The sequence below is a fragment of the Pygocentrus nattereri genome, chromosome 8 (assembly GCF_015220715.1).
Source record: "Pygocentrus nattereri isolate fPygNat1 chromosome 8, fPygNat1.pri, whole genome shotgun sequence".
NCBI lineage: Eukaryota > Metazoa > Chordata > Actinopteri > Characiformes > Serrasalmidae > Pygocentrus > Pygocentrus nattereri.
Genome location: NC_051218.1, coordinates 38245330 through 38261663, shown reverse-complemented (window position 1 = coordinate 38261663; position 16334 = coordinate 38245330). Strand labels below are relative to the sequence as shown.

The window sequence follows — 16334 nt, the reverse complement described above, 5'->3', positions numbered from 1 at the left end:
TACACAGTTCAGGGGTACAGGGGTACAGTTCCTCTATGCTTATGTCTGGCCTCACTTCACCCTGCCCCCATCTCCCAGGAGAACAGCAGTAGCTTGTGCAGAAAGACTGGACAATGAACAAACCTGAAACTAAACTTTTTAAAATCAACTCATCAAAAAATGCTGATGAACTTGTGTGAATGGGGGGCTCAAGTCTCTGCTGTTTGCTTAAGGGGGGTAATGGGTTCTCCCTCCCACTCACTCGCCAAAACCATGTGACTGTTCCCAAGAAATATTTTGATATGGCGGCTCTCAGCTTTGTGAATGCTCTCTCTGTCAGTAGAAGCCTTTTACATGTAACCGTTTCACAGGCACAGTAACAAACAGCCTATTTAATTCTGTGGGATAAAGAGAGGTTGGAAAAAGGTAATTGGAAAGTGAATTGTGGCTGATTTTGGCGAATATACCTACAGGAGATAGGAGACCTCAGAGAACAAATAACATGCTTAAAAACACAGAAAATAGGCTCTTTATTTCTTTCTCAAATAGCACCTGAAATACCAAGAAAAGGCTACAATGCTGCGGATCTGTTACAGTACAGTACCTGGAAGCCTCCCTCATTAAGAGCTCTAGCTCCATACGCTATCCTGCTGCCACCCTCCAGTGTGGGGGCTATAGAGGGGTGATGCTTCCAGCGCTGGAACTCTCTAAATGGGCTGAGGTAAGGGTTAGTGTAGTCCAGGCCCACCTGTGGGAACACACACACACACACACACACACACACACACACACACACACATTATCCTTGTGAAGTCATATATACACACAGTTCAAAAAAATAATGAAATTAACAACAGGTGCACTACAGGAGCAACACCGAGATGACCCCCAAAACAGGAATGGTTTAATAGGTGAAGGCCATTGACATTTTGTCCCTCCTCATCTTTTCTGACTGATTTTTCAGTAGTTTTACACTTGGGTCAGTGTCACTACTAGAATCTTGGGTACCTGGACTCTACAGAGATTGCATAGGTAGTCTAACTTAACTCCTGCACGACAGCACATCAATGCGTGCCATTGCCAGGAGGTTTGCTGTGTCTCCCAGCACAGTCCTAAGTGTATGGAGGAGATTCCAGTAGGCAGCTATACTCTAGGAGAGCTGGACAAGGCTGTAGAAGGTTTTTAACCCCTCAGCAGGACAGGTATCTGCTCCTTTGTTCAAGGAGGAACAGGATGAGCACTGCCAGAGCCCTACAAAAACTCCAGCAGGCCTCTGGTATGAATGTGTCTGACCAAATAATCAGAAACAGGCTTCATGCGGATGGCCTGAGGGCCCAATGTATTGTAGTGGGCTCTGTGCTCACTGCCAAACACCATAGAGCTCGACTGGCATTTGCCATAGAACACCAGAATCGGTAGATCTGGCACTGGCGCCCTGTGCTTTTCACAGATGAGAGCAGGTTTCACCTGAGCACATGTGACAGACGTGAAAGGGTCCTCTCTGTGCATGACAATGCCTGGCCTCATGTGGCGAGAGTATGCAGGCAGTTCCTGGAGGAAGAAGGAACTGATACTGTTGACTGTAGACAAACGTCATGCTGAAGAGCTCAGTGACTTTAAACATGGCACTGTTGTAGGATGCCACCTTTGCCACAAGTCAGCTTGTCAAGTATCTACCCTGCTAGATCAGCCCCAGTCAACTGTAAGTGTTACTACTGTTAAATGACAGGAGCAAAAACAGCTCAGCCACAAAGTGGTAGACCTTGTAAACTGACAGAATGGGGTCGCAGAGTGCTGAAGTAAGTAAAAATCACCTTTCCTCACTACGGAGCTCCAAACTGCCTCTTGAAGAAACAACAGCACAAGAAAGAGAGCACAGCAGCTGTACATAAGCCTAAGATTGCTATGCACAATGACAAGTGCTGCATGGAGTGGTGTAAAGCGTACTACCACTGGACTCCAGAGCATTGGAAACAAGTTTGTTGAAGTGAAGAATCATGCTTCACTTTCTGTCAGTCAGTCACTATCTGTCAGATAGATGAATTAGATTAGTTTGGTGGAGGAGGGATAATGGGCTGGGGCTGATTTTTAGGGTTTGGGCCCCTTAGTTCCACTGAAGGGCAATGTTGAAGTTACAGCATACAAAAATGTTTTAGACAATTACAGGCTTCCACCTTTATGGCAACAGTCTGGGAAACTTCCTATTTCAGCATGACTGTGCCCCTATGCACAAAGTAGGCTCAATAAAGACATGGTTAGGTTTTGAGTGAACGGGTGCAAATTCCCCTCACACACTCCGAAAATCTTGTGGAAAGCCTTCCCAGAAGAGTGGAGACTGCAACTCCATATTAATGCCCATGACTGTGGAAATGAGATGTCCAACAAGCTCATATAGGTGTGATGGTCAGGTGTACACATACTTTTTCCCATATAGTGCACACAACATCTAAGTGTGTCTTGGTGAACTCATGATCTAGGTAGGTCTCTTCTTTAAGGCATGACAAAATCATTTAACCCCTTAAAATCCCAGGCTTATTACATACTAACGCTTAATTGTCAGTAACTACAGGGACATTCATGCAAACTGCTTGATGATGGCTCTTCAAGGCTTCTTTAGTTAAGAAAATGGTTCTATATAGCACCATGAACACTCAGAGAACCATTTGCATTTTTAAATGGGTCTCTATAGCACCATGAACACTCAGAGAACCATTTGCATTTTTAAATGGGTCTCTATATGGTGAAATGGTTATTCAGACTGATGGAGAATGTGTTGTATATGATTCTAGAAAGGCACCAAAAAAGGGCTCTTTTGTTACAAGCTTGATATTCTAATATAAAACCATATACAGCACATTCTCCATCAATCTGAAGAACCATTTCATCAAACAGACTCATTTAATCAAGCAAATGGTTCTATGGGTATTCTTAGTTCTACATACACAGAACCATATTATTTTTGCTAAAGAACCTTTGAAGAACCAAGTGTCTTAAGTGTGTACTCTTATAGAAGTATATGATAAAACTTTGGGCCCACCGGTTGGCCGTGGCCATTTAAGGGGTTAAATTTCAATTAATTCATTATTTGTAGGAATCTTATATTAAAATGGGTCTTTTCCATTCTGACCTGACAAAATCCCAAAAATCAAACCGCACCTATAAGTTTATATCTGTTACAAATACTGACCATTTGCTTTTCATACATAGTACAAATATTCAATATTTCCCTTTCAAGTAAGCACTAATGAAATGATGTCAAATATTTCAAAAACCTTTTTCCTCTTTACTTAATGTGCCACAAAATTTCAGGACAATAATTCGCACAAATGTCAAGACACTAGACCTCGGGCAAATACAAGTTCAAAGCCTTTCATAACTCCAATTTCTTTTTATGCTCGGACAATGAAAAGGACAAATGAAAGGCAACAATCGACATCGACATTCAGATCAAAGCTGTGCAGAAAAGACAATACATTCAGTGCAGAGATCAAGAGTTCAAAGAGACCATGTGAACCTGCAAGTCCTCTGAAATCCTTCAACTCTGTTATTCTAACTGTTTGATACTGAGCTCATGTGTGAGGCGGCTGACTCACCACGAAGCCCAGAGCCACCAGCGGCTCTCCTTCATTCAGGTGGTAAAGGAAGGACCCTCCGTACGTGTTGCGGTTCAGAGGCCAGCCGACAGAGTGCTCCACCCGGCCAGGGCGCCACTTTTTCTCGTCAATCAGCCACAGCTGCGGGAAGAGGTGTGAGGCAGGGTTATTACATAGTCATAAAGTATAAGGGGTGCAACTTTCTGATTTCTCAATTTGGTACAGACTCTTAAGGAAAAAACTCGATGCATCATTAAATCTCATTATTTATCAAGACTCAATATGATTTTTTTTAGGTTGGGAAATACTCAGGATATTTATTACATAAATGTGACTGCAGGAGCAGACTGCAGGGGGGCAGTCACAAGCTGGAGGTTAGGGAATCAGCCTTGTGACCGGAAGGCTGCCGGTTCAATCCCCTTGGCTGACAGCACGTGACTCAAGTGCCCTTGAGCAAGGCACCTAACCTCCAACTGCTCCCCGGGCACCGTGGATAGGGCTGCCCACTGCTCCGGGCAAGTGTGCTCACTACCCCCTAGTGTGTGTGTGTGTACATACGGATGGGTTAAATGCGGAGGTCTAATTTCTGAATTCAATTCAATATTTGGACAGTAGTGAAATATATAGACAACACAAATAATACACTCTTTTTTTGGACTTTCACACACAAAAGTAGCCTGAGAACGTTTTTGAGTCAAACCAATTTAGATTAGAAAGATTAGAAAGCAATTTCTAATCTTTACATGTGGTGTCTAAAATAAGTTCTATCAGATGTACTGATCTGGGGTTTGGGTATTTACCTCTTTGAGGCCAATGGCGTAGGTCTGTGGCTCACAGCCCTCTCTCAGGTTGAAGTGTTTGTAGAGCTGCTTGGCCAGATGTCCATGACAGCCCTCCCCAAACAGTGTGACCTTGGCATGGAGCTCCATGCCTCGCTCAAATACGTCCTGCATGAAACACAGCACCATTTACATATTCAGCTTTCAGTGGTGGCTCACTCTTTCGAGGTTTATCCATTCTTCTCTCTCAGACGTTTAGCCCAAAGCAATCTGGTGATTCATTTTTTAAGGAATTGCCCAAAATAATACTTGACACTACAAAATCAAAGATAAAACAACCAAGAAATTTTGTTAAAGCAACAGAAACAAAGTTCTGGTTGTAACATGTAGAAAACAAGGAAACCAGGAAAAATAAGGTTTTTCAAAAAGAGTTACAAACCTTAGGAGAACCATCTTTAGCAATCCCCACATCATTGGTGGCTATTCCCTTCACACTTCCGTCCTCATGAAACAATACCTGTAAAAGAGATCGTAAAAGACAATGTACTTCAAGCAACATGGCATCTTATGGTTGGTGTTAAAGATTTTAATTGTCTATTTCAGTCATTAAATCTGTGCTTCTCTTGTTGCATCACTCAACCTGTTTGTGCCATCTGACTTTTCAGACTAATTTCAAGTTTAATAGGCATCTACTTAGACTTCTGAGTTCATACATATATTTTTTCAAATAAACATTATTATAATATTAACAAATTTGTATGATTTTCCTCAGATCAGGCCACCTGACATAACTACATAAATAAGAAACTGAACTGTTTACAAAACTTGTAAGGTCAGCACTACCGACCTTGACACTGCAACGTCAAAAATGGAGATGTGAGGTTTTGTTCCAGGAGCAGCGACAGATAAATATATCTCGTTTGTCAGTTTTTGACAATTTCTTGGTGACTTAGTAATTTCAAATTACTTGGAAAAAATTATGGTTCCATTGACTTACATCAAAAATTATATATACTGTTAAATAATTTGATAAAAATATTTTGGGTAAAATAATAAACACACAAAGTACACATCATGTCAATGATCCATACAATGACTTATACAATCTTGATGTATGTCTAGTAAATTAGACATGCAAAAGATATATTTAGACATTTCTGTTCGATATTTCAAGTTTTTTGAGTTAGTACATGCTGTAAACAGGCTACAATTATATTTACAATCTTTTGTCAAGTTATCTTCCTAAAGATTATCACTCTTTAAATATGAAGTACTCTGGGTGTAATATTAAATGTAATGTTACATAGAGCTTCCTCAGTCATTTTTATAATCATCACACATTCGTTTATCATTTTGGACACATGTAAAATTTCAGATATGATATAAACCTTCCTAGAGTGCTACTAATTATTTGAAAACTATGAAATTGAACATGATTAGAACAGTAAATTCACATTACATGTTTAAACCAAACTGGTCTTATATTGTTTATAACATTACTTCCAAATTTCTGAATGAAAGTGATGATATACTGTGCCCTCCTAATTATGACTAAAAGTGGAGTTTTCACTGTCTGTGTTCTGACCAGTGGGCATTTAGGCTACGTTTACACAGCAGGTAAAAGTGGCCCAAATCCGATCTTTTTCCTCATATGTGACACAAGATGTGTCATCTGTGTGGCTGTGTGAACAGCCAAAAAACGCATTGAATCTGACATTTTCAATTCTGATCTGAGACGCTTTCATATGTGGTGCTGAAATCCAATCCATATCCGATCTGTGGCAATGTGACTCTGTCTGAACAGCCAGAACAGAATTCATGCTTCATGACTTTTACGTCAGTCCAACTCGACATTCTGCAAAATCTTGCGCTGCTGGGACTCAGAAACATTTAGGCTGATGTTTCTGTACCAAAAAAGAAAAAATAGAAGAGACTCATTGAGACTCAGAGTTTATAAAGGTTTTGAAAGAAACAGCCGAGCACGGCCAGAGGAGCCTGAGGCTCCAGTGTCAGAAAACAGTTTAAAGAGGACACGAACCAAAGAAGTGGCCGTGGCCGAATAACTCACTCTTTTTATGGCAAACTCGAACACACGGTGTTCCTGTCAGTCATCAGAACTTTAATCGCTCCTGTGATGCTGACAAAGATGAAGCTGAAGCGCCGTCATGACTGTTTACCTCTGGACAAGCACGACACGCGACGCATTCTTTTGCGCATGCGGGTCGGTTTGGGAGCTTGATCTGTTCAGACTGAAGTCACATACATATCACATTTAAAAGATGGTGTGAACAGCCAAACAGAAAAATCAGATTTGGGGAGGAAATTGGACCTGGGGAGGAAATCGGATCTGGGGAGGAAATCGGATCTGGGCCACTTTAACCTGCTGTATAAACGTAGCCTTAGAGAGGCCATAGAAGCTTGAGTGAGCGCGTGATTAGAGTTGAAGGTTCTCATGTTCTGACCTCTGCTGCAGCGTAGCCAGGATAAAGCTCCACACCTAGCTCCTCGGCCTGCTCCCCCAGCCAGCGCACAAAGTGGCCCAGCCGCACGATATAATTTCCATGGTTGTTCATGGGGAGACCTGAGGACAGCAGAAGAAGCATGAGTGTAAAGCTCAGAGTGATTGAGGCAGCCGAAGGGGACCACTGCTGTCAACCACCCACCGACAGGACTAATAAGAGATTGCACAACCATTTGAATCTACATTTCTGACGTAAACACACTTCTTCAGACTATTCAGAAGATAGCAGTTCAGAGTGTGTGTGACTGAACATGCACTCGTTCAAGAAAAATGACCACGCTTACCCATCTGAGGTTGTGCAAGTATCATTGTGCATGGTTGCATAACTCTCAGAGGGGGTTGGGGGTTATGCAAGTGGTTTTACTGTACCTGGAAGAATTGGAACAGGAATCCTGTATTTTTCTGTCAAAATGGCAAACTTGTCTTCTGTAACTTGTGTGTTCAGTGGTGCCTGGAAAACAATGGATAAAATCAGTAACTATGTAGTGGAAAAATATACCATAACAAAAATATGATATCAGTTCTTGTAAATGTATTTTATCATTTACACAATCATTTTGGAGTCGTTCGGAAACATTGGTAAGCTCCTCCTTTAATATGCTCACATCGAATAGACAACTTGGCCATTTTTACTAAACAAGTTATATGGCCTTCTGTTTGACTAACGGGGTTAGGTTTAGGGTTAAGAGCTTTCCTCGGGTACTTTTCAGTCTTTAGCTCATAGCTTACCCTGTGCATGTGATGTAGGCATCAGAACTTTATTACATTCTCAAACACAGCAGTTGTTTATGAGCTCTGATTTACAGGACATGCAAACATATTCAGAACAAATAACATGTAAGAGGACAATTGTCACTGAAATGTGACCATTTACTACCATGTCTGGTCACTGTAAATATCCTTTGATTAATTACATGCCACATAAAGAAATTTCAAGTATTCTTTCAATTAAACGATTAGGATCAATTAACTTTGAATTCAAGAGTCAACAAACTAACAATAAAAGCAAATTTAAAGAAGATCTTGTTAATAAATCATATTATATATATACATATATATATGAAAAAAAACAAATGTTAAGATCCATTAGATAAGATACATTGCTTTCTAATACATTAGTAAATTCGTAAAATCGCCCTCCACTCCTTCACAAAAAAAAAAAAAAAACCCTCTAAAAACTCAGGAAAAATGTTTTCTGATATGCCAAATCTGTAGACTAACAAAAATTCATTTATTCTTAAACAATGCTGTCATATGTCAAGCATCTGTAACTAACTATATAACTATATACACATACATAACTATGTAACTATAAAGGATATAGAAGTCATCAGCAATAAATAAAATGTCTAAAATAAATAATTAACTGACAAAGGAAGAAAACTGACACCAGATATACCAAGAATTTTAGTGAAAAATGCAGGAGTGTATTTCTGCTCTAAGCTCCGCTTCCCCAATACACAGTAGCATAACGTTCATTATAAAGTTATTCAGTCAGTATTACTTCGAAGGACTACATAATGAAGCAAATGAGACTGTAAAGCCAGATACAATTAATAATGAACCAATAAAATAAATTGAGTTGAGCTCAGTATCATAATTTAAGTGTACCGATGTGCAGCAGGTGATCAGATTGTTCAGGTGTGTGTGCGCGCATGTGTGTGTGTGTGTGTATGTACCCCTCTCTCCTTCCAGTCTGGGAAGAGTTCGTTGAGAGCAGTGGGCTCCAAACAGGCCCCTGACAATGTGTGAGCTCCAATCTGAGACGCTTTCTCCACCACACACACCCGCAGCTCCTTCTCATGTTGATTGGCCAGCTGCTTCAGTCGGATGGCTGCCGATAGGCCGGCAGGGCCTCCACCCACAATGACGACGTCTGCTTCATCAGCAAAGCGCTCCATATCCACACCTGCAGACAGGAAGAGCTACAAATCAGATTCTCTTTAAATGACAAAGCTTGGTTAAAGTGATTCATCCAAAGATCTAATTAACAGTTTGAGTTAATCAGCCACAACCTGTTTGATGTTCAGCATTTGACTCTTCAGTTTTACACTAGAGATACAAGGACAATGTAGCCAACAAGTAACGGAAGCTTATAAAGTTTGGTTTCAGGTTTCCGTCCTTGATAACCACAGCCATCATAAGAATTTGTTCATTTTTACCACCAGCACCCTTGATTTACAACCCAATTTCCAAAAAGGTTGGCACTCTATTTATTTAGGCAATAATGATGCCTTTGAAAATGTGCAACTCACTCATGGCATATGCATTAATTGACCCTCATCATAAGCTGGAGGTTAGGGAACCAGCCTTGTGACCGGAAGGTTGCCGGTTCAATCCCCTCAGCTGACAGTCCATGACTGACGTGTCCTTGAGCAAGGCACCTAACCCATAACTGCTCCCCATGCGCCATGGATAGGGCTGCCCACTGCTCCGGGCAAGTGTGCTCACTGCCCCCTAGTGTGTGTGTTCACTAGTGTGCATGAATGTGGGTGTTTCACTGCATGGATGGGTTAAATGCAGAGGACTAATTACTCTGTGTGCAAACACAGTTGGCAAATGGTTCTGAAATTTAAGGACACTCAAAACAGTCTGTTTTTCAGATGTATAAGTGTTGTGTAACTTGTGGTGGACTGTAGGTGAGGCTTTATAAAAGAGTTAGTAAACACAGTGCCACCAACACTGAAAGAATCCAAAAGCTTAAAGCTTATTATGCTTTCTGGTACATCCAGTAGAGGATTTTGGCATGTAATCCTAGCACTTCTTTTCTTTAGCCTGTCCAAATACCTTTGATGCTGAACAACGGCATGGCTGTAGGTACAAATATGCCCTGAAAATACTGATGCAAAACGGTGTAAGCAGGCAAAAACAAAATTGCAGTTAACTGCCAACATCAGATCAGATCACATCTGATCACAAACTCCAATCATGCACCAAATGACTGATTCAGGATTATTTATTAAAAAAAATAAACGGGAGAATAACAGCTGACAACATTCATCAGCAACTCTCCTGCATTTAAATGACAGCTGGCTCTGAGGAAATCAAAGCTATGAAAGCAATGATTTCCAGCTTAACGCAGTCTGGATCTACTCCAACTTATATATCCAAGTATCCATGTCAGATGTTAAAAGAGAATTCTAGTCATTTTGGCATAACTAATTCCATACAATATCAACAAAGTTATTGAAAGTGGTTTGATATGAAATGCTCCCTTCTAGGGAAACTTACAGAGTCATGACTGCTGACAATAGTGGTGATAGGAACCAGATGTCTAAAGAGATACGAGTATGAATATGCTGCCTGATGCCTGAGACATTGTTTTCAATAGTCTTGAGATGAGCATTTGGCCTAAAACATGTTTTTTTTAAACACATTCATAAAAGAGAGGTACGTGCAAGAAAAACAGTTCACAAAGAGAGCATATTTTTCAGATTTTCAGATATTTTACCTTTTAACATAACATCAACATTTAGCAGACATGCATGTTCACTGGTGATGTAATGACTTTGCTGACCTCTCAACAATTAATTTATGCTGAAATTCTGAAAAAACTGGTGGACTTTCCCTTTGATGCCTCTGTTTGTTGAATGAAAATGCCTTATAGACTAACAAGGAGCAGCACTATAAATGAATGAGGGAGGGTTTACCATTGCTCAATCCAATCCCAGTCAAAGTGCAGAAGACTGAGACATACTGATGCCCTTCCAGCATCTTTTACCCTATTCTGAATCAACTAGCCATTGGGTTTTATTGTAAGTGTGTTTTGCATGGACAGTCGAGGTGGGTGATATTGTAAAAAATATTATATATTCAAGATGCAAGATAGGTCACAATATTTTTTGGAATATCCAGTTAAACATGACTAATTTTTTTTCTAATTCAATTCTCTCTCTATAATGAAACAGCCAATTGGTCAGCGCTCTACAAGTACTCACAATATCCAAAATATGTTCAGAAAAGCATTATGCATGTATTGTCACATGCTAGTAAAAGGTTGGACCCCCTTTTGCCTTCAGACCTGCCTTAATTCTTCGTGGCAGACTTTCAACAAGGTGTTTGGAAACATTCCTCAGAGATTCTGGTTGGTTATTTGAGTTCCTGTTGCCTTTCTATCATCTGGAACCAGTTTGCCCATTCTCCTCTGACCTCTCACATCAACAAGGCATTTTGGTCCACACAAATGACCGCTCACTGGATATTTCCTCTTTTTCAGACCGTTCTCTGTAAACCCTAGAGATGGTTGTGTGTGAAAATCCCAGTAGATCAGCAGTTTCTGAAATACTCAGACCAGCCCGTCTGGCCCCAACAACCACGCCACGTTCAAAGCCCCTTTCTTCTCCGTTCTGATGCTCGGTCTGCACTTCAGCAGGTTGTCTTGACCACCTCTACATGCCTAAATGCACTGAGTTGCAGTCATGTGATTGGCTGATTAGCTATGTGTGTTAAACAATTGAACAGGTGTACTTGGCTGCTGAGTGTAATGTGTCACAACAACAATACATATCGTTATATCCTCCAACCCTAATGGACAGGTTTCTATTCTTTTCTGAGCACAAGAAAACGTTCACTTTACTGCTGGTGGTAATCGAACATATGCTACAGATGAGATTAGGTTGAAAAATGTTGAACTATTTTACTGAAATCCCAACTACAGTCAGTGAAACAAAAGTTACTACTAACCCTCCCATCGTGGATCCTTATCTCGGGGGTAGATCGTATAATGGGATGTAACTCGTGGCACAGGAGCGGAGAAACAGCGCCTTGTATACACCTGCGCAGCCACATGTTCTGTCTGAACTGCCTTCAGTGCACGTATACACCGCCGAGCTGTAAAAGAAAGGTATTAAGACGACATTAGCCTTGCACAAAATCCAATAAGCAAATAAGAAAACACAACAAGTGCCAAGTCTGGTATTAGGTGAAAACTAAATATAAATTTTCTCAAAAGAAAGATCTTAAATATGGTCTGTGCAGGTAAATCATATCACTGTCTGTAGGTCTGTAATTTTCATCATAGGTTTACTTCAACTATAAGAGACAATATGAGAAAAAAAAAATCCAGGAAATCACATTGTAGGATTTTTAAAGAATTTCTTTGTAAATTATGGTGGAAAATAATTATTTGGTCACCCACAAACAAGCAAGATTTCTGGCTCTCACAGACCTGTAACTGGTCAGGAAGAAAATTGTAGACCTGCACCAGGCTGGGAAGAGTGAATCTACAATAGGCAAGCAGGTTGGTGTGAATAAATCAACTGTGGGAGCAATTGTAAGAAAATGGAAGACATACAAGACCATTAATAATCTCCCTCAATCTGGGGCCCCACGCAAGATCTCATCCCATGGGGTCAAAATTATCATGAGAACGGTGAACAAAAATCCCAGAACCACACGGAGGGACCTGATGAATGACCTGCAGAGAGCTGGGACCAAAGTAACAAAGCCTACCCTCAGTAACACACTACGCCGAGAGGGACTCCAATCCTGCAGTGCCAGGCGTGTCTGAAGTTTGCCAGAGAGCATATGGATGATGCAGAAGAGGATTGGGAGAATATCATGTGGTCAGATGAAATCAAAATAGAACTTTTTGGTAAAAACTCAACTCGTTGTGTTTGGAGGAAGAAGAATGCTGAGTTGCATCCATACCTACTGTGAAGCATGGGGGTTGAAACATCATGCTTTGGGCCTGTTTTTCTGCAAAGGGGACAGGACGACTGATCCGTGTTAAGGGAAGAATGAACGGGGCCATGTATCGTGAGATTTTAAGCCAAAACCTCCTTCCATCAGTGAGAGCATTGAAGATGGAACGTGGCTGGGTCTTCCAGCATGACAATGACCCCAAACACACCGCTCAGGCAACGAAGGAGTGGCTCCGTAAAAAGGATTTCAAGGTCCTGGAGTGGCCTAGACGGTCTACAGACCTCAACCCCATAGAAAATTTGTGGAGGGAGCTGAAAGTCCATGTTGCCCAGCGACAGCCCCAAAACATCACTGCTCTAGAGGAGATCTGCAGGAGGAATGAGCCAAAATACCAGCTACAGTGTGCAAACCTGGTGAAGACTTGCAGGAAACGTTTCACCTCTGTCATTGTCAACAAAGGTTATGTTACAAAGTATTCAGTTGAACTTTTGTTATTGACCAAATACTTATTTTCCACCATAATTTACAAATAAATCCTTTAAAAATCCTACAATGTGATTTCCTGGATTTTTTTTCCCTCATTTTGTCTCATAGTTGAAGTGTACATATGATGAAAATTACAGACCTCTCTCATCTTTCTAAGTAGAAGAACTTGCACAATCAGTGGCTGACTAAATACTTTTAGTATATATATATATATATATATATATATATATATATATATATATATATATAAAATAAACCTAACTTTTAAAGAGTATAAAGCACTGACTTTGTAAGAGTCAGTGAGCTTTAAAAACTTCACGGAGAAGAACTTAAATGGATCCAACAAAAGAAGACAGACATGGTAAAATCTTTCCAAAAGCTGTACTGTATTAAAATGTGACTGTAGTCTTGCAAATGAGGAAACATTGTCTAACTGTTAATAAACAAAAGATGCCAAATCCATTGTTTACTATGTAAATGACTTCTAGAACTTGGAACAAAACAGGAGAGAAGTGAACATGTTCAAGCGACTTGTGCCAGTGGAACTCCTGCCCTGTTCGGCTTTACTTTAAAGCAAATCAAGTCAGACGTCACAGCAGCTCTGTTGTAGAAATATCTGCAATAACATGCCAATAACTATGGCCATTTTTAGATTTGAGCTTACAATCTCCTAATGACGGGTCAAAACCCTTCACAGGTAAGCCACTGTAGAAAGCCAATGGCTACAAAATATTTGGTAAAATATTCCAAAACCTAAACTTTAGCATGAGAATAAAACTTTCTAACACACACTTCAAAGAACGGGTAGCTCCACCCACAGTACGACACTATTTACATTCCTTAAGAACGGCTTTTTGCTGCCTTGCTCAATTACTGTGATAATATCATATTACAGGACATGCAGCGATTCCCACCCCTACTGGAATAAACGTTTGTTATTAAAACTTTGGGTCTAATTTGGAGCAAAACAAAGATGAACCAGCTTCCTCATTTGCTATTTTAAAGGAGAGGCTTTTAAAATGTCCTTCTTAAGTGGCTGTAGTCCATGTGGCGTGCAGATCGCCAACCACAGCTCCAGAACTTCCATCCTTCCCCAGGAGTATCGAAGCAGTTGTCTTTCTTGGACCGCCTCCATGTTGTTCTCGGTTTGGCCCTCTTGCGTGTTCCCTAAGGGCTCCATTTCACGTCACTGGGAAGCAGCTTCCTCACAGATCCAACCATCTGCACGTTCTTCTTTTAACCTCTCATAACTTAAGAACCCGCACATCGGTCCACATTTCACTTCCTCACTTACATTAGTTTGTAAAATGTACAATTGTTTCAATATAGTTACAGAATAATTCACAGTAGTTATTAAACAACAGGTGTTAAAATCGATAATCAAAGAATAAGCGCTTTAAAGGGTTAATCTGAATATCCACTAACATCCTGATGTTTTCATGCATGAGGAGGGGCAGTAGTACTGCCCACTGCACAACATCGACTATATCTTAGTGTAAACAATTTCTCAATACAAAATCGTCTGACCTCTGACATCTGATCTCGCTATTCTCATTCAGGTTGTACGGACACAGAGCAGATATTCACCCAAACCAGGACCACACATGAAAGTGGCTCTGACCTCATTTGGAAAGACCAGATTCGTCTGTCCACGCAGCTCTGAAAAAATCTGATCTGTGTCACATTAAGGCAACTTCAGCCTAGAAATGTCTCCGCGGTGTCATTCTCAAGAGTGAAAATTGTAAATATAACATCATAATCTGCATTTTGCGAGACACTTTCAGCACAGGTGGGACGAGCACTTAAAATCATTAAGGAAAAGTGTTATTACTTAAGTAGAAATGAAAGTCACTAAGAACCGCTTCAGTTGGTGGTTGGTTAGTGTAGTGGTTAACACCTCTGCCTTGTACACTGTAGCCTGGGGTTCAATCCACCACCTGGGTAAGAACCCAACACTACACCAATAAGAGTCCTTGGGCAAGACTCCTAATACCACCTTGACCTCCCTGTGTAAAATGAGTCGCTCTGGATAAGAGTGTCAGTCAAATGCTGTAAATGTAAAAAGCATCAGGCCCAAAAACTCCTCATGTGTGGAGCAGCAGAACATCTCACAGCATATGAACTGAAGACTGCGACGTGCTCTTCTTACATTTACATTTATGGCATTTAGCTGATGCTCTTATCCAGAGCGATAACTTAGGAGTCTTGCCCAAGGACTCTTATTGGTATAATGTAGGGTGCTTGCCCTGGTGGGGGATTGAACCCCAGTCTACAGCGTAGAAGGCAAAGGTGTTAACCACGACACTAACCAACCACTCTTCTTCACTTCTGGGGTCTTTTTTTGGTCCAAAATAAATGCGAAAATTCCACAAAGTGAGGTCTGAGCAACTGCAAAGCAGTCCACTGTCTGAACCAAGAGAACCGAAAGAACTTTGATCCGAAAACAGAGGAAAACAGGCTAACTCTGAAGGGTTTACGTGGAACTGGGGAAAAGGCAGACTCCTTTCCTCACATATAAACACACTGAAGTAAAAGTAAGAGTGCTTTAAAAGGAACTGATGGAGATTAAACCCCCTCTCTGGCTCTGAACAGCTCTTACTAATAGATGAAATACTTTATTGATCCATTCCACAACACACATTCGTCATTCTGCTGTTTCATACACTCCCAAAGAGTCTATCCAACCAGTTACGGCCAATCAGCCCTGCCCTTTCCTCCACTACTTTACACGGATTCCAAGATAAATCAGATAAACGCAGAGAAACTGTGTACATGTTTAAAGTAAAAGACTCTGTGACAGCCTGTGAGCATTTTAAACCCAGGGAGCTTACAGACGTGGCTAAAATCAGCCAGTGCCCAGTCATGTCAGAGCCGGAGACGTGTGAGTGAACTTTGCCCCACTTCTGCCTGCATGACCCCAATTTGCACTCTCAGCTCTCACAGACTGACTGCAGCGACCGGACAAACCCACAGACGACAAACCACAACTGTACGCCTGAACACAGCACTGTGCTCTGTTAATCCAACCGTGGAGCAAACGCAGAACCCCGAGCTGAACGCGGCTCTACACGCGAGGAGACGCGTCTTACCTTGGAGAGAGTATCTGCTGGACGGAAACATCTCCAAAACGGGCTGGTTAGCGCGGAGCTAACTAGCTGCTGTGCTCTGTTAGGTCTGGACTCTGCGTTTCGGGGCTGTCTGCACACTCACGGCTGTTTTTGACGCTTTTTGTTAATTCAGCAGGGGCACAAATGTTTAGGTTAATGTTTTCACCCCTGTGGCTAAAATAAGTCTCCTTCTCTAAGGACACTGAGGCAGACTGGAATGCTCAAA

The 16334-nt window shown here is 41.1% G+C and overlaps 1 protein-coding gene across 1 annotated transcript in view; it reads right to left on the bottom strand.

The window, feature by feature from the left end:
• Positions 1 to 16334, bottom strand: part of etfdh (electron transfer flavoprotein dehydrogenase) — a 22220-nt gene extending 5886 nt beyond the window's left edge. Inside the window, exons 1-9 of the mRNA XM_017692035.2 lie at positions 16091 to 16334; positions 11556 to 11702; positions 8552 to 8781; positions 7242 to 7323; positions 6814 to 6932; positions 4791 to 4868; positions 4373 to 4519; positions 3573 to 3713; positions 584 to 727 (exon numbers count right to left, since the gene is read on the bottom strand). Of these exons, the coding sequence (XP_017547524.1) occupies positions 584 to 727; positions 3573 to 3713; positions 4373 to 4519; positions 4791 to 4868; positions 6814 to 6932; positions 7242 to 7323; positions 8552 to 8781; positions 11556 to 11702; positions 16091 to 16121 (1119 nt within the window). The 5' untranslated portion in view covers positions 16122 to 16334. The remainder of the gene's footprint in view (positions 1 to 583; positions 728 to 3572; positions 3714 to 4372; positions 4520 to 4790; positions 4869 to 6813; positions 6933 to 7241; positions 7324 to 8551; positions 8782 to 11555; positions 11703 to 16090) is intronic.